The sequence below is a fragment of the Misgurnus anguillicaudatus genome, chromosome 8 (assembly GCF_027580225.2).
Source record: "Misgurnus anguillicaudatus chromosome 8, ASM2758022v2, whole genome shotgun sequence".
Lineage (NCBI taxonomy): Eukaryota > Metazoa > Chordata > Actinopteri > Cypriniformes > Cobitidae > Misgurnus > Misgurnus anguillicaudatus.
The window spans coordinates 35,905,152-35,932,945 of record NC_073344.2 but is presented as its reverse complement, the minus strand read 5'-3'; the positions used below and the strand labels follow the sequence as shown (position 1 = coordinate 35,932,945).

The following is a 27,794-nucleotide window of genomic DNA, read 5'->3' as shown; positions in this document are numbered from 1 at the left end:
AAAATCTGGAATCTGAGGGTACCAAAAATAAAAGTATTGAAAAAATATCCTTTAAAGTTGTCCAAGTACTTTGCAGCTGCATCCACCTACAAAAATAAGCTTTTGATATATTTACGGTAGAAAATTTACAAAATATCTTTATCTTTACATAATTTGACCCATATAATGTCTTTTTTTGGCTATTGCTACAAATACTGCTGATTAGGAAATAAATGTTATATATGGGTTAACCCACCAACATAAAAAAAGTTGTATGTGATGCTTATTATAACACAAATTGATGTTTGCATCCATAATTTAGTACTCCAAATCATATTTAGGGATCTGAAGCAGCACATAAACACAGTATTATTGTAAAAAGAATAAGCATAAGTTCAAGATCTTTAAGGGGCCCTCACATGCCAGGACCTTATGTGCTAAGCTACCATTTCCTCTGCCCCCTTACAACACCCCCGTCTAACTTATTGTGTATACTATAATACATTGGCCTCGCTGTTACTAAATCATGCATTTTAGCACAGCTGTATTATTGACCAATCAGCACTCGGAAGGTAAACGATCCATTTTACTGGGGCTTATAACAATTTTATTTATCAGTGGAGCTCCTGACCTTCTCTCTCTCTCTCTTTGGATCTGACAGTTTATTCGCATTATTTTCCTCTGTCTCTCACTCCGTCTCTCTCGCCCTCTGTCTGTCCGTCGTCCTCTTCTCCACCTCCCCCACTAAATCGCACTCCTCCATACATACATATATAAGGAGAGATCAGAATGTATCTATTTCTCTTACTCTGCTTTGTCTGTGTCTTTCTCTTTCTCCCACATCCAAAATCTCTTCCCACAATTCCTTCCATCGTTCACATGCACGTGTGTACTCGAGGTGTTTACCTTTTTTTATGATCTGTATATGGTAGAAAGAGGCTGTCTGGTGATAAGAGATGGGGGCGGGTGTTCCTCAGTCTTTTTAACATGCAAATAGATTTCAGTGTCTAGAAAATGAAAACGTTGGGGGCCGAATGAGGCGAGCGAGATCAAGGCTGATTCACAATCCGAGATGCGAGCAAAAATGGAGATGAAATGGCGAACGAAGGATTACTTGCCTCAATACATGATTCTGGACCAACAAGAGGTTTGGCTGGTTGCCATGACCCTATTTGCCCCCTTCTGTAGTTTTCCCCTCACTGATAGACCTCTGTAATGTAAACAGTGCACTTTTCTGTTTATGAGTAACTATCTGATGCAATAAATGCTTATATAATGCTCTCGTAAAATCTAATTCCCTGCTCAGGCGTATTCCAGCACTTTGCATTACATCACGGTTTGGGAAGAGTCTGAGTTCGTGACGATTACTCAGACAATCAGGAGTAAATCTGGGAAGTAATTTGACAATAACACACAGGCAGACACAAAGTGAAAAACCCACACAAGTGTTAGTGGACTACTAGACTTCAAGCCTGCCAAAATAAAGCAGCACCATTCCACTACTGCTCGAGCGCTCTGTGAAAACAAGCTGGGAGGAAATAGTTCAGGGTACATCTACAAACTTTAAGCACAAGGGGAGTAAAATGTGGGGACTTATTGGGAGGTCTGTGTCCTTTGGCACACACGGATAAACTGCAGACAGCAGTGTAGAGGAAAGCAGACTGCCGACTACTTGACCACCACAAATCTGTTCAGTAACAATCCGCACTTATTTTCCAAATGAACAAATACTGTTTAATTAGGAATGGTTTGTCTATAGGGAATGCTGTTTCATGTGCCTTCGAAAGTGAACCGGAGGGCAAGCACATCCGTGCCGCATTTTATTGCACTTTAATAAATGTTTTATGAACAATGTATTAAACACACATTCTGCCTGAGGATTGTCTGCAAAACCTGCAGTTAGTTAAAAGCAAATAATGCATGCATTGATCTGTTATAAAGCGATGTGTAAAGTGAGGCTGATAGCAAGAGGTTAACAGGGGATAGAGAGAGAGAGAGAGAGAGAGAGAGAGCAGGAGGTTATGTACCTGTATTGCTGACTGTGTGCAGTATGATAATGAACAGTTGCTCTGTAGTCCCCTAAGAGATGGTGCATTGTTTCCGACACAACGTTTCTCATTTGCTTAATTGTTTAAATACTATGCCACACATTTTAGATTTTTGTGTTTGTACATGTGCATGTTTATGCACTCTACATTCTGCATTTTTTATTCTTGCTTATACCATACTTAGGTTTAAGTTTTTATCTTGCCTAAACAGACATAAATGATGCCTCATAATATGATATGATTGTTATTTAGCTATATAGTTTATATTGTTTATTATGCAATTGTTTTTAGCAACCGTTTTTTAAAGTGTTTGGACATATGATTTTATTGGCAGATAAAAAGGGGTTAAAAATTACACAAAAAGGAAAAAAGTTACTTGAGAGACAAGATCGTGAAATCTCTTTAATCTGGATTTTTAGTTGTGCATAAGCTCTACGCCGTAGGTTATCCGTAGCCTGTTCATAGCTCTGCGTAGCCTGATGTGCACCTCGCAAAATTTTTACCAGCGCATCAGTTTTACGCGGGCCGCAAGCGTTGTGATTGGTCCGCCAGAACCCCTCCCGTCAGGTAAAAAACAGCATCATAGGTATTTCTGTTTGCGATGGTGAAAACAAAGATAAGCCAAGTTGATGAGTAATTTAACTCAAACTGCAACAAAAGTCACTGTCCATCATTGTTTGTCTTCTCAAATCATACACAACAAGTTGCTGTTTCTTCTTCGTTTGTGGGTTAACTTGGCAAGCTTCTTCTTCATTAACGTCCGCGCTGCTACTGTGTCGTTTACATTATATGCACTCGCGCGCCAATTGCCAAGAAAACACAGACATTTGATGCAGTTTTACTTACTGCCTGCGAGTCATGAACCGGTTGGGACCACCCCATTTTAATGAAACCCAGCGTTAAACAAACACACACGCACAACTCTGCTGCTACCTCGGATAAACAAAATATCCATTGTTTCCATAAGGCTGGGTTCATTGGGAAGCTAAACAAGCTTGTATTTCAATCACAAACAACAACACACTACTTCGGTGACGTTGATTTCGTGTCAGCACTTGGTTGGTGTGTGCAAGCATTATTCCGGTTAAAGTGCCCATATAAGGACTTCCACTGTAACGTGGGACTCTGCTACTGTGGGTTCACACCAGATGCGAGTTCAGCGATTTGTGCAAGTAGATTACATACAAAGTCAATGCAAAGACACGATCAGATGCGTCCTCACGTGGGGCGATATTGCGAATGACGCGATGTGGGTGGCGAGTTTGCAGCGAACACACACGCTATTCGCCTCAAATGCGTCTTCGCCCAAGTTGAAAATATTCAATTTGAGCGAAAAATTGGCATGAAACAAAGTTAAATCCCGCGAGTAACGCGATGCCCTACATTTGGTGTGTACATAGCATTACAGATTAAAGTCGGAAAAAAAATTCTGAAACTTGTTGGAAAGAGGAGTGTGTTTGGCTCAGAAATACTTTGTAATATTCAACTGCTTTTTTGAACCTTTGCCAATGTTTAGCTTGAGGAATCCGATTCTTTAACTGTTTTAATAAGACAGAATGGCCCTTTTAAAGGTGCATTGTGTAACTTTTAGAAGGATCTTTTGACAGATATACAATATAATATACATAAATATATAATCAGCTGTGTATAAAAAATTACCTTAGAATGAGCTGTTTTCATCTACATACACCGCGGGTCCCCTTACATGGATGTCGCCATTTCACACCACCATGTTTCTACAGTAGCCCTAAATGGACAAACTGCTCAAATAGTGCGTTTTGTCAATACGTTGTCTCAGGCAATGGCATCCTGTCTTTTGGTGGCTAACGTAGCTTCACTAATATCACTATGCATTTCGAAAGGGAGGGATGAGCTGTGGACTGTTCTGTTGGTTGCAATTCACAGTCTCACCACTAGATGCCGCTTTCACTATGCAATACAAGAACCATTTTGGGCAGAATGGTCCCATAAATAACCTTTAACATTCAAATAACCTTTCTGCTTCTGTTATTTGTAGTGAATAAAGGGTTCTTTAGATAATAATGTAAGAACAAAATGATTCTTCTAATAACCTTTGACTGAATGGTTCTTTGGAGAACCAAAAATGGTTCTTCTATAAGCATCGCTATGAAGAACCTTTTATGTACCTTTATCTTTAAGAGTGTGTTTCCATCAGAGGTGTATAATACTTAAGTATTTTAGTTACATTTTCCAAGCATCTGTGCTTTATCAGAGTGTTTGTCTTCAGAAAAAATTTACTATTCTTTACTAAAAAATGTTCACTACATTCTAAAGCATAGAATCATACTGTGTATTCATTATATATTGCATATTAAAATTGATTTAATGCCTAATTACATAAAAATGGTGTACTTTTACTTTCTTGAGTAAAAGTACGAAAAAACTTTTTACTTAAGTAAAAGTACAAAAAATTACTAGATGTTTAATGTACTTAAATATTAAATATAAACCATAAACTTGAAATTATGAAATGTAGTGGAGTAAAAATTATGATAATATGTTTTGGAATGTTTGTTTTCCAAAGAAAAACACTAATAAAATACGAATAATTGAAAATGTACTTTTATGTAGAAAGTAAAAATACTTACTATACAACTCTGGTTTCCATATAGTGTTAGCTTTTTCACTTAAAAAAAATACCCACCTAGCAACCAACTACAATGCCCTAGCAACCGCAACGATGTATTTAAAACCACTAAAATGTATGTGTTTTGTAAAATTCTAGTGGTTTTCAAAGATAAGATAACCGCATTTGGCATTAATGTAACATATTTCAAAGCGAAACTGATTATCCTGCCTGAAATGATGCCTGGGTGGGGCTTTGATTTTATCCAGCGGGATTTGATTGATTCATCAAGAAATGAAACCTGTAGGGCTACGATGTTATTGCTAACATAACTCTGCGAGCCGTTAAATCAAATGTGCCACCAACTGATTTAGTTTTATTTTAATGTGATCAGTGGAGAATTGCGAGAAGGTGATAAGGCACACGACACAAGAGGCAGAGAATGAATGAGTCTGTGTGTGTGTGTGTGTGTAGTCGGTTGTACTCGGAGAATGAGAGTGCCACGGTGAGCGAGATCTCTGCTCATTCAGATTCACACCCTGTCTTCTCTCTCTCACAACACATGCACACTCGCAGCTACTGAATTGCTGATGAAAACTTGGTTAGTAGTAACTGCATCTATTTGAGGCTTTCAGAAGCAGTGCGGAGCAGTGTGGTGTACTACAGAGAGAGAGAGGGAGAGAGAGATACAGGGCAACATAGAGGAGGGGAAAAGGGAGGGATTGAGACTGAAAGAGAGACAGAGACAGAGAGGGACGGAGATTGTGAAAGGAGGAGGGCAGAGGAGACTGAAAACAGTGAGTGGAGAGCAGGAAGTGCCACACCAGTCCTTTTGGATCTTGGTGAGTTGGGACGGATTTGCTTCTTTATGGAATTTCGGTTGATTTGAGGAATTGTGCAGACTGCGCCTTCTTGTAAGTAGAATATTTGGTCATGTTAGAGTTTTGTGTATGTACATATTTTGTTTGTGTGTATGTATACCTGTAGTCATATCTATATACTGTGTGTACATCCTTTCCTAACCTTTAAGTGTTTGTGTGTATGCAGAGCTCCATTCGCCGGCTGAGTCTGGCTCCTCCCCGGCTGTCCAGGAGCTCATGACCCGGTTGGGCTTCCTGCTGGGAGACGCCATCCCCACCTCATCGCAAAAAAACATGGATGAGAAACAGGTAAAGAGGAAGCCTATAGGTCTAAACATTCAAATTTAAACTATTAATTTTGACACAAACAATCTGTCTGCTGCATCACAGATGTACAGCACACAAAATAATGATATTATCTTCCTGATATTTCGTTCAAGTATAAAAATACGGAGAACTTATGGTCTTTGTGCCTTGGTCTTGTTGTTGCTCCGAGCACAAGCAGCCTCGGATACCAGGGATTATTTATCAGATACATCGATAACACTGCCTGTTGGATCATCTGTTCTGCTCTCGGTTCACACTTTCTCCCCCCGAGCCCTCTGCTGGAGGAGGTGGATCTAAGGGGGTTTAGACTTTCACTTTAAAGGTTTTTCTGAGATAAATATTTGAAAGACCGTCTCAGATGGAGCAGGACCCTTTGATTCAGTGCGTTTGATATTTGAAGTCACAGTAAATTCCTGCTACGTGATGTTTTCCTGTGTATACAGCTGGTTTCATATTTGCACATTTTCTAAACTTGTAACTTTGATCTTTGTTTAACCATGCTTGTTTCTGTTTGTTTTATGTTGCGGTGCTTACAACAATGTTGTTAAATGTGAGATTTTTATGCATCTGAGTTGAGGTATGCATACAGTATGAGTTTGTGTATGTGTGCGTTCACTTCATCATACAGTACATTACAGAGCTTTCCAGAGCATTTGTATCTAAATCGCTGTTAAGAGGCTTACACAGCATTTTTTAATGTATCGCTAGTTGTTTTTGCCCTGTTTCAAAATGATTAGCATGTCCTCCTTTGGATTAAAAACACCACGGGTTGGTTTATGCACGTTTGGTGCCGTGTATGCACACATTGCTTTAAAAAGAAAAGAAATGGTCTTGAGGTGGGGCAGTAGCCCGGCGATGTTGCTGCCGGTGAGTAATGCACTTTCTCTTTAGTAAGACGAATGCTGCTGGAATTAAATGGGTGGAGCAACAGTTACAGACACTTTTCTAACGTAACCTCAGCATGGAGGAAAATGTTGAGCAGGTGAATAAAGCTCTTAAAAGGAAGATTTGCCTGAAAAAGCTCAATGACATATTGTAAAGTATGTTCGCGCATGTGTGTGTTTATAAGTGTGTAGAGAGATGAGAGTCCTTCATTGGCGAATCGCTGGCAGGCAACAGTTCTCAAGGGACCAGGGCTCCGGTACACTGAATCCTCTCACACACACACCATCATCACTCTCCATGACCTATATAGAGTGCAGGAAAAGGTACAAGGTGGTATCTTCAATTTTACGTTCTCTGTATAAAAACAGTAGTCAGGGAGTGAAATGCTGAAAGTGACGTAATGACCAATGTATGGTACCATACTTGAAATGTGACCTCTGCATTTAAAGGAATACTCCACTTTTATATAAAAAAAATCGGATCATTTACTCACCCCCATGTCATCCAAAATATTTATGTCTTTCTTTGTTCAGTCGAATAGAAATGGTAACACTTTAGTTGAAGGGGTGTGCATAAGACTGACATGACACCTTCATAATCATGGCATGATGCTTGTCATGAACATGAAGGATGGTTTATGTACGTTTATAAAAACTGTCATTAAGTGCCATTTATATAATTATGTCATTTTTAATTTTATGACGACAACTTGACATAAACTAATACAACACAACTTGTCATAAACATGACATAGCAGAATAATTATTAAACTTAGGAAAATACCTTTATGGGTTAACATTAAACTGACATTTAAATGTCATTAAGTGTTAATACTTAATGTCAAATAGTTTTATAACAGCATCATAAATATTTTTCTTGACCTCAACTACAGTGGTAGAAATTAAACTTGTCATTCAAATGTCAATAAGTGTTAATACTGTGTTGAATTTTGTTAAGATATTTAAAATTATTTGGGAGAAACGTCAACAGATTATACTTAACTTTATGTATGTGCACAATACATAAAAAACTGACAACTAACAGACCTTGTTCTTCCTCACACAGAGAGTTCTGAAATTTTCTGACATAGAAGAAAAAACGAACAAAACAATTATTTAATTAAAATAATTAATTTAATGTAATTAACTGTTTTTGCAGCGATATGGACACAGGGCTGCATGGCTTAACCCATTATTGTACTGTTTTCATTTAATTTTGGGTAAATCAGTCTCCAAATGCAATAAAATAAAATTTTATCAATTATTATTATTATTATTATTATTGGATGATTGATTTTATTTCTCTAACACCTGGAGGAAATTAACCTCTTATGAAATGGCTGAAATTTCACAAGGGGGACTATTTGTTCCTCAGACGTTGCACAATAAACATGACACCCAAATATATCATTATAATTTGTGAGTGAAAAGTGAGAGTTGAACGAATGTCCGGTAGTGAACTAATTGTTTACAGTATTTACATCGTTATTCGGTCAGAAACGTCAAGATTGTGAGGCGAACAAATAGTTTTGGATTAAAAGGCTTGGATATTCCATTTTCTTGGACTTTTGGGGATTTATGAAAAATTTTTTTGGACAATTTCACCTAAGCGGATAAAGGGAAGATTTTTAAGGTAAGTAAATATCCTAAATCTGCACCGCCCGGTTCAGCTAACTAACAACTAGATTAAAGTTTTATGACTGCTATAAATCATATTATGCTTGTATGTGCACTTAATGGAATCCTGAGAGTCTAAGCTTTACAACGATGTGCTGCATGACCGTATTTTTCGACGATTTAATGCTTCAAAGTACAATGACGTTCATGCAGCCTCACCTGCAAGGGAGGGGTGTGCCATGTACGGCACAGTGATCCTTATCAGGTTAAACATTATGAACTGAAGAATATTTATGATGCTGTTATAAAACTATTTGACAGACTATTAAAACTTAATGACATTTTAATGACAAATTCAATTTGTTTCACTGGTAAAAAGTGGTTAGTTATGTTGTCTTAGTAATGTCAAGTTGTCATGACAATTCATGATGTATTGGTTAATGTCAAGTTATCATAACAAAGACATCTAAAACAATGTCATCTTTGCATTAAAAATGACACTTAATGACAGTTGTCATAAACACGCATAAAATATCCTTCATGTTCATAGCATGTGTCATGTCATGATTATGAAGGTGTCATGTAAGTCTTATGAACACCCCTTCAAGTAAAGTGTTACCGAAGTTATTACGTTTTTTGAAAGAAAGCATTCCAGGATTTTTCTCATTTTAATAGACTTTTTCGGATCTCACCAGTTCACAGTTTCAACGCAGCTTTAAAGGACATAAGGGTCTTATCTAGCGAAACGATCGTCATTTTCACCAAGAAAAATAATAGATATCGTTGCTGCCCGATGAAACTCACATATGTCCAAAACGGTTACTTTTCAGGAAGTGAAAAAACACTGTATTTCAAATTTGAATGTTGAATGTAGCGTTGTCATACTTGGTCATACCTGGACATTCAATCTGTCGAAAAATCTCAAAATCGGCAAAATGGACATACGTGGTTTTCATCGGACAGCGACGATATGTACTTTATACCACAACTTCTCATCTTGCACTAACTATGTGATGCGCCAACGTGACCTTACGTATTACATAATTACGTTGAAAGGTCACGCATGACGTGTGCAAAACTACCGCTCCAGTGTTTACAAGTGTGGAGAAAGAGGACCTTTTTGACATTGTTGTATGTGGAATGATACTAACGTCTTTGCGTCAGTTTATTGTTTAAAATGGTCCGCAAGTGTGTAACGTGTGACCTTTTGACGTGATTACGTAATACGTAAGGTTGCGCTGGCACATCTTGGATGACATGGGTGCGAGTAAATAATCAGGATTTTTTTATTAAAGGGGTGGTTCAATGGTATTTCATGCATTCTGACTTATTAACTCTTTCGCCGCCAGCATTTTTCATGATTTTCACAAAAGTTTAATGCCTTCCAGAAAATTTTCCTTTTTAAATACATAAACATACAATATATGAAATATAAGAACAGACCCTCTGCTTTCAAACAAAAAATCAGTTTCATCCTACCTTCATGTGTTCTGTTTTTATCACATCTCAAATATGTGTAGGTTTCATCAAAAACACAAAATTTTGAGCAAAACGCTGAGATAATTCCATTTTTGTGAAGGACTTTTGATAGAGTTCAGATGCAGAGCGATCTTTAAAACATACACGGACATATAGCTGTTTGCCCTAGGGCAATACTTCCGGATTATATAAGCGCCACCTGGTGGATAATAGCGGTATTGCAAATTGACGAGATAACTCGTCAATGGCAGGGAAAGAGTTAACACAGTAATGCTAAACATAGGCAAAGTGTCAAAAAAGCAGTTGGGCGTGTTACAGAGTATTTCTGTGCCGAATGCACTTCGCCAGGGTTTGTACAAGTTTCGGAAAGTTTTTTTGATTACGGGTCCAGCTGACGTTTCAGGGGTTTCTATGCGTCAATCAGCGGGAGATGCTAGAACTTGCAAACATCACATCACGTGACAGCTTTGTTTAATTTCAAAACTCAACAATGGCACGAAAGAAGAAGTGTGTTTTTGGATGTAAGGAGAAGAAAGCCAGCCTAATGGAAACAATGGATATAGTTTATTATCCGGGGTAGCAGCTGAGTTTTTGGTCATGAGTTGCATGCGGTAAGTAAGACTTCTGTCTTATTTTGGAAATAGGCGCGTGCATATTATATAAATGACACGAACATGTAGTAAATCATAAGTTAAACAGTGTTGTATAGTGTTGCATGACTTGTACTCGCTCCTCCCGCGGTAGTAACTCCTCCTTTTTCATTTTTTCGTACGTTCTCGGAAAGTTACAGTAAAGCTAATCTTTCTTTTATAAATCTGATTAAACTAAAGACTCTTCGGAGATATAAAGGATGTAATACTACTCTATAGTTATTCCAGATTAACATTAGAAATGCAGAAACAGCGTGTGTTATGTGTTACAAACCCGACTCCCTTACCATTAGGCCACGACTCCCACAGATTACCACAAATTGTTAGCATTTATCATGCTGTATGGGAGCTTTTTCTTATTGAAAAATATATTGAGATCCGTTTATTTACTTGTTGCTGGGGTCCAGAATGAATAAAAAAGAATAATTGAGATTGCAATTATAACTGCTACTTTTCAGTTATCAGAAAGTATCCACTTTAGGAGTACCTACATTGTGTTTTTGCAGCTGTTGAGCCATAAAACCAATTACAGGTTTTTTTATTATCAGTGTGAAGTTAATGTCATGATTTGTTGATGTATTAAACAGAAACCTGTGATACAATATCAACACCAGTAAACAACAATTAGGATTTATAATCGTGCACCTCTGGTTGGTGCAATGTTGTCTTTAGCTCTGTAACTAAATTACTGGTGAAATGCAGATGTGCTGCATGGCCGTCTGTTTGATGGTTACTGTCGTCACGCTTGGCTTAATCTGATTCTGAAAGCATCTTATTGGATGCTTATATTGGGCCAAAAAACAGGCTGAAAGGGTTGGAGTATTTTTGGCCTTGCCCTTGTATGAATAAAAGAGTCGAGTTTAACTGTTTTAATCTATCACTTTATCTCTTCTCTTGTTTTTTTTTAGCTTAGTCCAGAATCTGTTTCCTTCATGCCATGTTCATTTTTGTTGTTTTTCTTCTTCTCTCGTCCGCATATTTCTCTTACTCTCTTACTCACCCACTCACTCACTCACTAACTATCTCTATCTCTCTCTGTAGTGTATAGTGTCTAGTCAGGGCGTGAGTCCCTGCTCCACTCTGACCAGCAGTACGGCGTCTCCCAGCGCTGAGAGCCCGTGCTCCACTTTACCCGAGAGTTCATCCAGGACTCCTGTCACCTCCACCGTCATCACCACACCCAGCTCCACCCTGGAGAGCAAGGACAGTGGAATCATAGGTAATGTGTCTTTTTCATGCATCTTACAGTAGCTGATGTTTTTTCTGAACATTTTTTAGTACAGATAGGTAGATATATTACTGGAAAGATGTGTATTAAAATCAGGTAGTCTCGTGATGACGCCGCACTAGTGCCAGAGCTCCACAGCTTTCTGTGTGAACTTGAAAAGTGAACTCTCCGTCAATATCTCCTTAGATGCCTCCAGCTTTATAAAATTTAATTTAACTAGCAAATTAAACATTTGATCATTTAACCTACTTCAGGAAATGCAAATTTGTATCAGCATCTCTGATGCTGGTTCTGCACATTTGGCGATTTGGCACGAAGAGATGAAAGTATGTACCGTACATATAGTTCAGGATGATACCAGGAGAGCATAAAGAGGAGGAAGTGAGCTGGACTTCCTGAGATGGATTAATCAAAGCGCTTTATTGTCTGGTAGTCTCAGACTGCATGCCCCCTGATCGCCCACGGTTAACCGTTTGATTCATATTGAACACACTTGGAAAGCACTTTCTTGATGTAGTAATCAGATTAGTCTTTATGCAACATCACATGGGTATTTTAATGTGCTGTACTTGCAGCCTTCACGTACTGTATATTTTTGCTGTTTTCGCACTGTAAAGTGTGGCATTCATTGAAAATTACTGTAATATTTTTGGCATGGTCTAATATGTCTCTGATGACCCTACCACCGAATGGCATGCAACACAAAGCAACAACAAACCATCCATAATTGATCGCATTAAGTCAATCGTACAGCTCACACTGTGTTTGTGGCCAGTTTAAGCTGCGGAAAGCACTTTTTTTTTGTGGTGGGTGGTCTGGTTACACATTTAATCGTCTGTTAACTGAATGTGCTTTTTGTCGACCTTTGCTGCTAATGTTCATGTGATAAGCTCTGTCAAGACTAGGACAGCATTGTGTCTTTATTTGCTCCAGGTTTCTTAAAGTAGGACATCAGGAGTTTTTTTTTAAAGCCCAAAATAGTGCGTTTCCATTTGGTTGCGGTAAAGAAAGGTCAAAGAATGAAAGTACATTAAGATACCTGACTGCAATTCAGAATTCAATTCTATTAGATGCCCTCATACTTCATGAGATCATTGTTTGTTCATCCCATCTCTCCATTTTCCTTGGCTAGATAATTCATGTTGTCATTTCGCTGATGTTTGTTTTTGTCCTTCTACGTCTCCTCTGTCCTTCCAACGAATCTGGCCACCTCCCTCTTTCACCTTCATCTCTCTTTCTCTCTCTCTCTCCATCCTGCAGCAACTGTCACCAGTTCCAGTGAGAACGAGGAGCGCTGCGGTTCTAGTTTGGAGTGGGCGAAAGATGGAGGTGCAGGCTTAAGGGGCGAGAGTGGGCGTGGCCATCAACCGCCCTGCACTCCCAGCACTCAGGAGAAGCCGGCGGTGTCTAGCGATGCCCAGCCGAGAACAAGTGCAACTGGGGGGTCGGCGCCTGTTGTGACATCACCTGCCGATGGACCAGTCACGTATCACAGCACTTCTTTGGTTATGCCACGCCCAAATTCAGTGGCAGGTGAGTAATGGATTGTTGCATGTCTTATTGTTTACTATAAAATGTGGATCTTGGGTCACGTTAAAAGAAATGCTATTTATCATAGTTGAATATTGGATACCACGTAATGGTGCCAAGACACAATGTCTTTCAATTTTGTTTTACCGCATGCACTGTAAAAATAAATAGCACTACAAAGTGGATCACTGGTTCGTAATCATAGGGGAACCATTTTTACTGCTTAACCGCACCTACAGTATGTAGAACCTGTCTAGAACCATATTGTGCTATAGTCAGTGTTGGGAATGTTGACTTTCTGCATGAACTAGTTCAAAGATCAGTTCATACTTCATTTTAAAATAAACTAGTTCAGTTCATACTTCAAAATTTTGAACTAAGTTCACAGTTCCAAAAATGAACTAGTTCATAGTTCTTTTTTCCATATATTGCTGCGAGCTATAATTTTTTCAAAATTATTGCCACAGCCCATATAGAACCACAGACAACAATTATTTTATCAGTTTTAACCAGTGGCAAGGCCAGAAATTTTAAACTAAGTGGACCTTAATGCCTTCTCTCAAATTACATAATTTTACATTATAGTAGTGGTTAAACGGGTTACGCTTTTTTTAAATCATGGATCGAATAATTTTCGTATAAGCAAAAAAGGGAAACAAGGAACACAAAATAAGAACAAATCTAGAAATTATAAGCATATAAAAATAGAAAAGAACGAAGTTACAAATAAAGCATAGTAGTATAACAGTCAAATTAATAATAGTCTTCTTCATTCTTTAAATTATATAATTCATCTTTTCATAGCTACGGAAGTGATTTTCCTTTTGTATTCTGTTGTTTGATTTACATTAATGACACAAACATAATAAGTAAAGGGGGTCGCACACTGGACGCGCAGCTCCGCATCGCGTCGCATCTAGGACAACTCGGAGGTATCGTAAGCCGGAAGTGCACATTAAATAGCGAACTTGGTCAGATAGCGTCTACTTCAAAATGCGTTAATGATTTGGAACAAATATGATGTTATTTAATGTTAAACTATGTGAGTGCCGCTCTGTGGCGGAACAGGGATTTGAGCAACTTCCTGAGTCAAAGCTGGGTCCTGCGGACAGGATACTCATAAAATACAATGTGTTCGATTTAATTAGAAAGGCGCAATTTATTTTTTTTATTTGCTTGAAAATACCTTGAGATGATAGCCGGGTGCATCAGTTCAATGTGTCGTTTCAAGTGTGCTGCGGATTTTCTTTTTGAAAGCCGACGGGCAAAGTTTGCACAGAAATTTATGATTTTTTCCATCCTCACCGATCTTGTCATAAAACTCGTTGCTGCTTTGTCGACTACATGCTGCTTTTTGTTTTGATGACGCATGCGGCGGTGCGACACTGACTGGTGTTGCCAGATAATTTTTTTCTTGCTACATATTAAGGCTTGTTTACGGTGTGTTTCAGTCGGGTTTTCGCCTGGAAGGCTCTAAAGAAAATCTGACCCCCTATTGAATGAAGTTAAACTGATCGTTCCATTCACAGGAACCAGAATTAACAAGTTCACAGGAACGTTCATCAGGCAGTAATACAGTACGTTCAGTTCACGTTTGCCCAAAATATGAACGAGTTCATCAACTATCGTTCAAAGAACGCGCAATACTGGCTATAGTCATGCTTTATAGGTGCTGTATAGTGCTAAAAATGGTTCCCCTATGATTACGAGCTTTTGGTACTATTTAGTACCATACTGTTCTTGCCAGCTCTTTTTAGAAGAGCCTTAAGACCTATTTTTTATCGCTTTTGGGAAATGTGTGTATGTAAATGCGCTTTTCATCTTTCAAGCTATTTGCACGCACAATTTGCAAAATAAAGGGTTCGAGCAGGGACAGTTTGACTGTTTGAGAACTCCACTGGGGGTTCAGGCTGTCCCTTAACAGCTGGATGTGTGTGTGTTTTTACTGTTTTGAATGGGATTGTTGCTGGGCTCTTGAAGGGAAAGCTCGGCTTATTCTGCCGCCTGGATGACTCTACTTCTGCGGTGTGTGGAAAGCTCTGACGGGTGGCTTTGATTTCCTCTATAGAGCTAAATGGGGAAAATGCAGTCGGATATACAGAACGACTCCGGCAAAGTAAATCGTCTCGCCAAGTGCCTGTCTGTGGCGGAGTGGTAACATGAAAGTTAATGTAGTTCCAGTATTTATTTGCTACTTTAAAGGAATGGAAAATGATCTCTGGGGAGTTTCGAAGATTTTTCGTTTTCCCCTCTATATGAATACATCAATGCTACGTGACCACCGGCAGTCATCATCCTTGTGTTTATAGCCGTCTGCAGAGATTATAGGTTTCAAGCAGATTAGATTATGGCACAGGATGAGAGATTGTGGAGGGATGAGTGTGGTGTTGGAGAGGGAGGGGCGCAGGCGAGTGTTTAAAGAAGATGAATGAAATGGACTAAATTAACCAGGATCAAATACCACTGCTCTTTTTTACCTGTATTTAAAGTCATTGTCATCTTAAAATTATATTTCTCTCATGAACAAGGGGTTATTTTAGATTGCGTCCTCCTATTTACAAACCTCAGTGTTAGTTGCCTGTCACAATCAACAATGCATTGTTACCGCCCATATCAAGGAGGCTTGTGATGCTACATTTTCTGTTGATCCTCCTAACAGCATTATAGCTGGGCATATATCCAGATGTGTGGTGTAGATGGCATGCATTTTAAACTGCCTATTTGTATTCCTGAATCAAACTATACAGTCCAAGTAAAGTATTCAGGTTTTGTGGGTGCATTTGCAGTGTGAACTGATTTGCATAATTCCTTGATTGAATCGGTAAAACGGTACAGACAGCGGCTACAATTTATGCGGCGCTATCGACACAATTGATTCTTAGAGAATGTGTGTGTGTGTGTGTGTGTGTGTGTGTGTGTGTGTGTGTCTAAATGGGCAATGGAGGTTGTACATGTTTCTCCATGCACACCAGCAGATTGTGTTTGCTTTTGACAAGAGATCACAGAGGTGACATGTAATCTCTTCGCTGTCTGTGTGCCAAACATGACCAGAAATGACTCTCTCGCTCTCTCTCTCTCTTTCTCTCTCTGTAGCTACCAGCAGCACTAAACTAGAGGAGCTGCGATATCTGGATGAACAGAGAAATGCTCCCCAGCGTTCCTCTATGCGTTCGGCCTGGCATGGAGCTCACACAGGGGGCCGCAGTCAGGAGACTAAAGGTGCTGCTGACCCAATGCTACAAAACATCCAGAAAAGAGTCAAAAATGACTTTGTAATGACTTTTATTAAGATTTAGTGTAGAGCTGTCAAACAATTAATCGTGATTAATCGCATACAAAATATAAGTTTGCATTTGCATAATATATGTGTGTGTACTGTGTGTAATTATTATGTACACACATACACATGTATAAATTTAAGAAAATTTTTAAAATATATAAATAACTGTTTACAATATAATATAAAATATATTAATTGTTTAAATGTTTTAAACAATTAATCGCGATTAATCCTTTGACAGCCCTTATTCAGTGTATCTGAAAAGATCGATCTGTCATGTAAATAATATTTGGTTTAATTTGAATGAATGTAACATGCACTGATGTTTTATGAGTGCATTTTTTTTTTAAGTTATGTTTTTTGGGGCTTTTATACCTTCATTTAAATGAGTAGTGGAGAGTAGACAGGAATCAGGATCAGCAAAGGTCCTTAGAGACAGAATCGAACTCGGGTCGCCGTGAGCACACTGGTGCTATATGTTGGTGCCCCAACCATGGGGCAATCGGCGCCAACTAGAAGTGCATTTTTTAAATGAAATATTTCCTTTTATGCCTAGCTTACATCTGTTACAGAAATGCTGCAAAAGGGATTGTAAATATTAGTTTGGAAACATTGTAGGGCGGGACATGATGTTACTAATTGAAATTTAATTGTGTCTTAACATGGCAGGCTGTAATATTATTGATAGATATTGTTTTTTCTTTTCTTGTGGCAGACGAGAAAAGAAATTGTAGATGCAGCGAAAGTTTAATGGGGACATATCATGAAAATCTGACTTTTTATGTGTAAGTGCTATAACTGGGTCCCCAGTGCTTCTATCAACTTAAAAAATGTGAAAAAGAACAACCCAGTAACTTAGTTTTGGTAAACCATTCTCTGCAATCATGTGAAAAAACAGATAATTGAAATTTGGCTCCCCCTGTGATGTCAGAAGGGGATAATACCGCCCCTTAATCTGCTCTATAGTGCAGAGATCAGCTTATTTGCATTTAAAAGGACACACCCAAAAACGACACATTTTTGCTCACACCTACAAAGTGGCAATTTAAATATGCTATAATAAATTATCTATATCATATTTTGAGTTAAAACTTACATACTCTGGAGACACCAAAGATTTTTTTTTATATCTTAAAAAAGTCTTGTGAAATGTCCCCTTTAATACATTTTGATGAACCAATATGAAAAAATAAAAAACTGACATTTATTTAGAAAGTAAAAGGGGTGAGCTGTTTAAGGTCGTATGATAAATTTTCATTTTAATGCTAATTTGTGCTGAATTGCATTTGAATAGCATTTCCTGTAGCTCAGTTTGCATTAGCAGCGCAAAAGGTTGTGGGTTCAATCCCCAGGGAACGCATCTTGATTAAACGTATATATTGAACACACTATAAGTCAGTTTGGATAGGAGCCTCTGCCGTTTGTCATTTTAACACCCGTGTTTGTTAAATCTCTGCAGCTCGTCTCACACCCTACAAACCGGTGGACATCATGCTCAAACCTCTGCTTTTCGAGGTCCCCAGCGTCTCTATGGACGCTGTGTTTGTGGGTCGTGACTGGCTGTTCCAGCGGCTGGAAGAGATGCTGACGGGGGGAGGAGAGGTCGGTGAGGGGAGAGGAGCCGTCATCGTGGGCAGTGTCGGTTTCGGAAAGACAGCTGTGATCTCGCGTCTCGTAGCTCTCAGCTGTCACGGTGGACGTATGAGACAGATCGCATCTAACAGTCCAGAAGCAACACCACAAAGTAAGACATCCCAGTCTGCATACAAACGCCAAATACGCCAAATTAAAGAAATATGTGACCCTCTCTTTGAAATCCTGGTGTAAGTCTCATAATCTAAATAATCTAATTGATTTCACACTGATTTAATCTTTGACATGGCCTGACATTTTTATTACCCATATACATTTTTGGTTATTATATATTATACATTCACCTAAAGGATTATTAGGAACACCTGTTCAATTTCTCATTAATGCAATTATCTAATCAACCAATCACAGGGCAGTTGATTCAATGCATTTAGGGGTGTGATCCTTGTCAAGACAATCTACTGAACTCCAAACCGAATGTCAGAATGGGAAAGAAAGGTGATTTAAACAATTCTGAGCATGGCATGTTTGTTTGTGCCAGACGGGCTGGTCTGAGTATTTCACAATCTGCTCAGTTACTGGGATTTTCACGCACAACCATTTCTAGGGTTTACAAAGAATGGTGTGAAATAGGGAAAAACATCCAGTATGGGATCCAATGGCTTGTTGATGCTAGAGATCAGAGGAGAATGGGCCGACTGATTCAAGCTGATAGAAGAGCAACTTTGACTGAAATAACCACTCGTTACAACCAAGGTATGCAGCAAAGCATTTGTGAAGCCACAACACGCACAACCTTGAGGCGGATGGGCTACAACAGCAGAAGACCCCACCGGGTACCACTCATCTCCACTACAAATAGGAAAAATATGCTACAATTTGCACAAGCTCACCAAATTTGGACAGCTGAAGAGTGGAAAATGTTGCCTGGTCTGATGAGTCTCGATTTCTGTTGAGACATTCAGATGGTAGAGTCAGAATTTGGCGTAAACAAAATGAGAACATGGATCCATCATGCCTTGTTACCACTGTGCAGGCTGGTGGTGGTGGTGTTATGGTGTGGGGGATGTTTTCTTGGCACACTTTAGGCCCCTTATTGCCAATTGGGCATTGTTTAAATGCCACGGCCTATCTGAGCATTGTTTCTGACCATGTCCATCCCTTTATGACCACCATGTACCCATCCTCTAATGGCTACTTCCAGCAGGAAAATGCACCATGTCACAAAGCTTGAATCATTTCAAATTGGTTTCTTGAACATGACAATGAGTTCACTGTACTAAAATGGCCCCCACAGTCACCAGATCTCAACCCAATAGAGCATCTTTGGGATGTGGTGGAACGGAAGCTTCGTGCCCTGGATGTGCATCCTACAAATCTCATCAACTGCAAGATGCTATCCTATAAATACGGGCCAACATTTCTAAAGAATGCTTTTAGCACCTTGTTGAATCAATGCAACGTAGAATTGCGACAGTTCTGAAGCTGAAAGGGGGTCAAACACAATATTAGTATGGTGTTCCTAATAATCCTTTAGGTCAGTGTATATGTATTTTAGTGGCATGAGTTCATTACCTGTGTTGTGATGTGAATGATAGTTACCTGCTTTCTTTGCAAGGTTATGTAATATTATGTCAACAATGATGTACACTGCTATGAAATAGTTACTTAGATTGGCAGTCTACACACCTGTTGCTTGCTGGTTTGACAATATGTGGTTACCATATGGGATATGTTCCTGTGGCTCAGTTGGTAGAGCATTGCATAAGCAGTGCAAAAGTTGTGGGTTGGATTCACACATACTAATAAAAAATATACCTTAAATTTACTTTAAATGCAAGCAGATTGGCTAATGTTGTCATTTTGTTTATTTAGAAAGGTAAATGTTAAAGATTAGTACAGCATTCTTGCTATAGATGTACTGTATTAGGTAACCTTGTTGATAACGAAGGTTGTTGATCCATGACAATGTCCTCTTGCTCACCAATTTCAGGGTAATAACTCTCGTTGCTAGCATTTGTTGAGAATTGTGTGTATTTTTGTTGAAGGTCGAGCAGCTGATCCTTGCCAAACCAATCAGCTGAACCCACCCTCCCAGAGTCCCCTCCGAAGCAACAGTTGCCCCCCTACACCTGACACAAACCGGCACAGAGAGGGCGCAGTCAAACGCCTGGCTAGCAAGGTACATATGTGTACATACTGAATGCATTATTAAAGAGACACATGTAAACACTTTTCAAATGAAAAGCTCTTCAAAATTGTTTGTTAGATAGAGACTTTACCAAGCAGTTAATGTGTATTTATACATGGAATGATTTGTGCTATGTTTTAGATGTGTCATTATTGCTCACCACATGCGTATTTGACACCGTGCTCTGTGTTTTCCGTTTGCATCTGGACCTGGAGCTTATCTGTCGAGCACAGTCACATCTTTTTAATCAGCCATCTGTCAGTATAAAGTCATTTCAGGCCATGATTTTCTGCAATTGATTCTCTGGGTTTTCAAGTAGATTAAGTACTTGCTCTGTCATATTCATGATATTAAAACATATTGTAAAAAAAAATATTTCACTTTTATTACAAAATGTTTTGATAATTTACTCACCCCGTGTCATCCAAAATGGTTAGATAGTCGAGAAGAAGTTAAGTGCAAGACATGAAGTTGTGATTTAAAGGTAGGGTATCTAATTTTGAAAAATGCTAACGGTAGCCGACTAGCAATGAAATCACGATCCCACCCTCCATTCAAATCGCCATCCATAGTCACGCCTCTTTCAAAACACATGAACACGCACAGATCAGGCGTCCACATCTCGTGTCTCATTCACCTGTGAGAAAACTTTGCAGTACAACGTGAATAACATTACCAAAATAACCAACATAAACAACTAGTTTACATCGGAATTAGTTCAAGCACACTTTCGGTTTTGTAGACGTAGTAACTATATCGTTACGCTAATCCGTAAACGAACACAAATTTCATAAGTAACACAATGTTTCATCAAAGTAGAATATCTGAATCCATCTCAATACAAACATATCGCGTTCCTACCTTACCAAAATAAACAGTGCAACGACCCTTTCAAACCCTTTGCCTCCTGCAGCTGTTTGCATCTCGTGGTAAAGCAGTAAGTTATCGATGTTAATTTGGGGTTTTGCTCTTTGCTGATCCTGGCAGTTTTTGCTGTTGTTGTTTTAACAGATGTCTTTCGTTTTGTGGCTCCTGTGTTGTCAATTCAACAGAAAAGTTTGCCATTCTCCCTCTGTTTACAGACGGGAGGTGAGCGCACGTATACTCACCAATGACGTATGGTGTCTGCGTGAACAGGTTGCGCGGTGGCATTTAAATTACGCTTACGGATGAGGGATAAAAAAGGCAATGTCCGTTTGGACCGAGATCTATGATTGGTTGAACATTTTTTGGTCCTACGCCTTTCACAGATGACATACATTTCTACAAATACATTTAAACAACTTAACATAGTGATTGCTATCAGGATGTGAGGAGACTTTTAACCAGCATAACTAAAAATGTTTCTGGATCAAATTAGATACACTACCTTTAAAAGTACATTTACATTTTTTTTGCTAGATAAGACCCTTAAGTCCTTTGAAGCTGCATTGAAACTGCAATTTTAAACTGCACTGAAACGGTAAACTGTTGAGGTCCATTAAAGTCCACTATATGGAGAAAAATGCTGGAATGTTTTCCTCAAAAAAACTTAATTTATTTTTGACTAAACAAAGAAAGTCAAACATCTTGAATAACATGGGGGTGAGTAAATTATTGGGATTTTTTAATTTAAAAAATCCTTTTAAAAGAAGGTCATGTCATAAGGAGTCAAGCTTTATGACGTATAAGAGCTCAACTTCCTCCCTAGTCCAAAAGGTGATCAACAAAATTATTAAGTCATCAACACATCCCTGCCCATCTTTTATTACAGTGACTCCTACTGGGTGGTTAGAAGCTTGGCCCCTCCCACTCAAAGTAATAGGTAATAGGGAGAAATGATAGTATGTTGGAAAGTTCACCTAATCCTGTGCTTTTTCTGGCTGTGTTTAAGTCCAGACACTCGACAGACAAAGAGGATATTGTTGAAGGATAAGGGAGTTAAATATTTTATCGGACACAACACATGACGGATCGTCTCTGAGCCCCAGAGCTCATTTCGCAAGCAAAGGGTGCTGTTTCTTCAAGTTTCACGGCAGCCAACCCAGTTTTCCATACAAAAAGTTTATAAGTGTTCTGAAAAAAATTATGATCCTTTAAAATCCAACCTGTTTCTTCTTAACTTCTCTTTTGTAGGTGGTGGCATACCACTATTGCCAAGCTGATAACACGTACACATGTCTGGTCCCGGAGTTTGTGCACAGCGTGTCGGCCCTGCTGTGCCGAGCTCCTCGCCTTGGTGCTTACCGAGAGCTCTTACTCAGAGAGACGCACCTACAGGGGCTGCTCAGCTTACGCTCCTGCGTCCAGGACCCTGTCGCCGCCTTCCGTAAAGGAGTGCTGGAGCCCCTCACGCTCTTACGCAAGGGTGAGACGCACGCCATTCACCTACCATTAATCACACCATCAAATAAAATGTAAATATGTTTGCTCAGGGGTAATGGGGGAGTGAAGAGAGCTTCTGCCTTATTTAATTTGGCCCAGCGTAGATGCGAGCAGATGGTCCTCAGAAATGGCTTGGATCACTAGGAGCGACAGATGAAGGACTTAACAGGAATTTTGTAGAAAGGGACTAGAACACATTTCGAGTATGGAAATGAAGATACCAGCTAGATACCAATAGAAAATCTGGCCATGAATATACCCATAGATACTGGAAAGAATAAATAACCTTACAACGAGGCAGGGGGCGTTAATGCATTGCATTAAAGTCAACATGACCCTAATTGCCATATTTACTGTTCACCTGCACATTGTTATAAACACGCACTACAAGAACTTCAGGAATTTCCATTATTGATTGCATATGGTGCGTTTTATTGTGACCCAGCATTTTTTGGTCTTTTTAAACACGTTTTTAAGTACATGCATTTGGCATGTTTAAATCTTGTTGTGCACCTTCTGCAAGCAAAAATGTTTGCCCTAATAATGTTTCATCAAAGATACTTTCCAGATTCTGAAATTACTTTTCTTAGACTGACATTAACATGGGATTTGGCTGTTAGGTAATGTTAATCCACAGCTGTTTGTGTATGGTTATAGGCTACTATTGTAGATAATGCATCACTTCAAAAATAATGGTAGTTAATGTAATAAATGTTCTGGCAGGGGAGTACAAAAGTCCTCTACAATACACAAACTCTTCTTCAGGACATTTTGACATTTGTGCCCACTTTAATAATCCATTCAATCCCCCTTATTTTTCCTATTGACGATCCTGTTACATAATGTGTCACAATCATAGACTATATAAAATATGAACATAGTGTTCGTTACATCAGCTATAGGTTTTTGAAAAGAGCACGTTTGAAGCCCAAAGTTGGCGAATCCTGCCGTCGCCATTTTGGCAGCACGTCACTCACAGATAACCAAAAATGGGTAAAGAGGCGACCGTGGGTGGAGCTTAGGTGCCTGATTGCTGAAACCACGCCTGCCTGGCTCGACGGTAGTGGCAACAACGGCAATTTACCTGTCATTCAAATGGCCATGCCCTTAATTATGCAGAACTTAAACCATGGGTTCACATCAGTCACGTTTGAGGCGTCAAATTCGCGCCTACCGCATCTAGTTTGCCGCTTGAACATTTTTTAGTTTACTCGCTTCAATCGCACGTGTGAAATTCTAATCATCGAGACATTCATGCGGAAATATGCGTCATTGGAGGGGCTTCTACAACTCCGCTTGCTTTCTGTAATCACGTCACTACTAGAGCAAGCTCCTGATTGGTTAACATGGCGCGTTTTTTCGCCAAAGTTCAAATTTTTCAACTTGCGCGACGTTTCCCGCAGCAACGGCCAATTATCCCCATATGCGTGAATTAGACGTGCGAATGAGGCAGAATCGCGTCTACCGCCCCACGCTAACCGCGCTCTTGTGCGCTTCACAATGGCTTCATTCGCGCCACGAGACCTCCAGACGTGCATCAACGCGTCTTTACATTGACTTAACATTGAAATCACTCGTGCTTGACGCCTCTACTGTGGCTGCTCTGAACGCAGCATAAGGCTTAATATAATTTAAACAAATGGGTTATAAAAAATTCACCCCCTCACAGCTGTATAGACCAAAAAACTTTGTACCAGGCTGTAAACATATTTATTTCTGCTGTAAAATTGGGAATTTCAACATGGTGTGGGCCTATGGGATTAACTCTTTCCCCGTCATTGATGAGCTAACTCGTCAATGAAGAGAAAACGCTTCCCTGCCAATGACGAGTATTTCCGGCTTTCCACCCTATCGCTATTATCCACCAGGTGGGGCTCTTCCGCAATTTATGAAACTCGGAAGTATCGCCCTAGGGGAAGCAGCTGTATGTCCGTGTAAGTTTTGAGGATCGCTCTGCATCTGATCTCTATCAAAAGTCCTTCACAAAAATTGAGTTATCTCAGCTTTTTGCTCATAATTTGGTGTTTTTGAAAGAACCTACCCATCTTTGAGAGTAGAGATCGACCGATACTCATTTTTTTAAACCGATGCCAATAACAAATATTTGGATGCTTATGTGCCCGATAACCGATATGCTGAACCGATTTTTATTTACTGTTATACTTCTGTTTTTGACATAATAATTACTACAACACTACTGAACTGAACAAACCCTTATAATAATCATCATCATCACAATCACTCCCTCTTTGCATACAAAGTCATAAATAGAGGGGTCTGAAAGAGTGAAGAATAATATTAATTTAATGAATAATGTAGAAACTATATTCCTAATACATGGACCATTCCAAACACCCCTATCATTTCGTCAGAAATGGACTGATCCAAAGGTCGCGCTGCGGTTGGCAGCGGGAGAGAGAGAAAAGTATAGTGGAGTTGGCTGCTTGTTATACATAGTTTATAGAGTAAAACAGGTGGATTAAGTGCCTTTTTTGGAATAATATAGTTGTTTTGACCAGCAACATGTAGCCTTCAGCAGTAAAACAAGTAGTTAGCAAAGAGGTTTTACAAATAAAATCACTGACTGAAACACTACATTCAGGAAAGTAACAAACAAAATGGCTTATACATCACTGAATTTCTTAACTGGTAATGTTATTTGATGTCAGAATAATTCATATTTTGTTGTTATAGCTTATGAAATGGCTGTTGACAACGCTGTTATCTATGCATTTACTCACGCATTAACTGTATCAAACTGTGACCGCTTGCGGAGGTAATAAATAATTAATTAATATCCACAGACATTTATATAGATATTTTAGCAAAATAATGTTTATCTGGTAAATTTTAATATAACTTAAAGTAAATCTTGTTAAAAGCTTCAGCCTTCAACCCCGGTAAGTGAACAGCACGTGATTTTGTGAGTTCGTCTCTATTCTTGGACAAACTGCATACATTGCTTTTAATATATCAACTTATTTAACATAACATACATTAATGCACAAATAAGATGTGTTATAAATGCCTCAGATGCAAAGTAAGTATACTCAAAGTCCTTTTAATGAAGTCGCGTCACTCCGCCGTCATATTTGCTGTGCATGCTGCTGCTGCTGTGAGCTCCTCTCCTCAGATGCGTCCAGCGTGCAATTCTCAATTCTCTCGTTTATCGGTCAATCCGATATCACAAACCCGATATCCGATCATCGGAAAATGCTCAAATATCGTGGAAAATATCGGAAAACAGATATATCGGTCGATCTCTATTTGAGAGGTGATAAAAAGAGAACAAATAAAGGTAGGATAAAACTTTTTATGTTTGAAAGCAGAGGGTCTGTTCTTTCATTTGATATATTGTATGTTTATATACAGTATTTTAAGAAGAACCTTTTGTGAAAATCATAAAAATGCTGGCGCTGGCTGGCAACTTTAAAAAAAAACACTTGCGGTGAAAGAGTTAACTTCCTTGTCATTAGCGACTTCCATGTCACTTACATGTTGGCTTCACAAGAGAGCACAGAAGTTTTTTTTACATCCAAATATGAATGAGTGTCCATCATTTGACAATTTTTATTCTATTTTATTTTGAGTCATCATTTTTAAATTATTAGTTAAATGTCAAAAAAGTACAGTCATCGTTTTATGATTTCCGTACAGACTGCAGGCACTTCTCTTACTCAACATGTGGTTAGAAAAGGTTTAGTGGTCTGACTGTTTCGAATTCACCTGGAACACAAAGTTCAGCTGTACAATTTGTTCCTGTTAACTTTTCTGATCTTCGCATTTAATGGCCATGTCATAAAAAAAACTTTGGCTCTTGTTTGGCTTGACTCCCCTAATTTTTTTGTGTATGTTGTTCAGAGAGAAAGATTCCAGAGGAGGATTACATTATTCTGGTGGATGGTCTGAACGAAGCCGAGTTCCACAAGCCAGACTATGGAGACACCATCGCCTCCTTTATCACCAAAATCATCTCCAAGTTTCCTGTTTGGCTCAAAGTGATTGTAACCGTCAGGATTAACCTGGTGGTGAGTTTTTCCCATATCAAGATTATTTACTCGGCGTCATACCATCCGATATATTGGTGCCATTTTTCTTTAGTAGAACAATAAAGAACATATTTTGCAGAAACCCTTATGCTCTGATTCATTTAATGCAAGTCAACACATCCGCCACTTTAAGTGCTCAATATATAGATACTGTATATCCAAGTAATCCCCATGACTCCTGGTGACATACTGAAAACTTGTAAAACAAATTGATTTTTTTTTTGCAAGAAATTGAACATTATTTACAAAATTATTAGCATTAATGCATAGCCTCCGCCAAGTAGAAAGTGTGTTTTACGCACCCGCTCTATAAGTAGCGCTGAGAAGCTGGTTTGCCAACTTTGTTTGGTGGCTGTTGGCAAACCAGTGCCACCTATAGAGACTCTGCATTAATGTTAATAATATTGTAAAAAAAAGTTATATTCAAATCTTTAAATTAAATACGAATGCCAACCCACCGAACGAATATTAAAACAATTGAATGTTCTGGTCCAGCCCTAAGTTTTTAAAAACTTTTTTTCTCAATGCTGCTTCTCAATGTAAATCCTGTTTACATTTGGTATTAAAGATGTAACCAAACCAGTCTGTGATCCGATAGCTTACAGGGCACATTTTATGCTCATTTTTACAAGATGTCTGTGAAGTTTTAGCTCAAAATACCCCACAGATGATTTGTTATAGCATTTCCAAAATAGTGGTCGTAGGTGGGGCTTTGTATTTGTGATGTCACATTATAGGGACACTCCACTTTTTTTGAAAACAGGCTCATTTTCCAGCTCCCTAGAGTTAAACAATTGATATTTACCATTTTGGAATCTATTCAGTCGATCTCCAGGTCTGGCGTTACAACTTTTAGCATAGCTTAGCATAATCCATTGAATCTGATTAGACCATTAGCATTGTGCTCAAAAATGAGTTTTGATATTTTTCCTATTTAAATATTGACTCTTCTGTAGTTACATTCATAACTTTCAAATATAGCTGCAAGCAGCGATACGGGGTCAAGCACCTTCAGCGCAATGAGCACCCAAAGCACAGCAAAAACCACACGACGCAGCAAATGCGCAAAGCGCAGAAAGCGCGGAATACAGAGCCCGAACCCGAAGCAAAGCAAATGCAGAGCAGAAC

At 38.9% G+C, this 27,794-nt stretch overlaps 1 protein-coding gene across 5 annotated transcripts in view; it reads left to right on the top strand.

The window, feature by feature from the left end:
• tanc1a (tetratricopeptide repeat, ankyrin repeat and coiled-coil containing 1a) overlaps window positions 1-27,794 on the top strand; it is a 109,599-nt gene that overhangs the window by 37,738 nt on the left and 44,067 nt on the right. For 3 of the 5 annotated variants that reach the window (XM_055212494.2, XM_055212495.2, XM_055212497.2), the window contains exons 5-12: window positions 5,662-5,783; window positions 11,473-11,650; window positions 12,920-13,192; window positions 16,283-16,408; window positions 17,929-18,213; window positions 20,111-20,244; window positions 22,369-22,600; window positions 26,479-26,645. In XM_055212494.2, coding sequence (XP_055068469.2) covers window positions 5,662-5,783; window positions 11,473-11,650; window positions 12,920-13,192; window positions 16,283-16,408; window positions 17,929-18,213; window positions 20,111-20,244; window positions 22,369-22,600; window positions 26,479-26,645 — 1,517 coding nt within the window. Of the gene's footprint in view, window positions 1-5,300; window positions 5,529-5,661; window positions 5,784-11,472; window positions 11,651-12,919; window positions 13,193-16,282; window positions 16,409-17,928; window positions 18,214-20,110; window positions 20,245-22,368; window positions 22,601-26,478; window positions 26,646-27,794 lie in introns of those variants that run through there. The other 2 variants (XM_073870811.1, XM_055212498.2) reach the window with 2 other exon arrangements.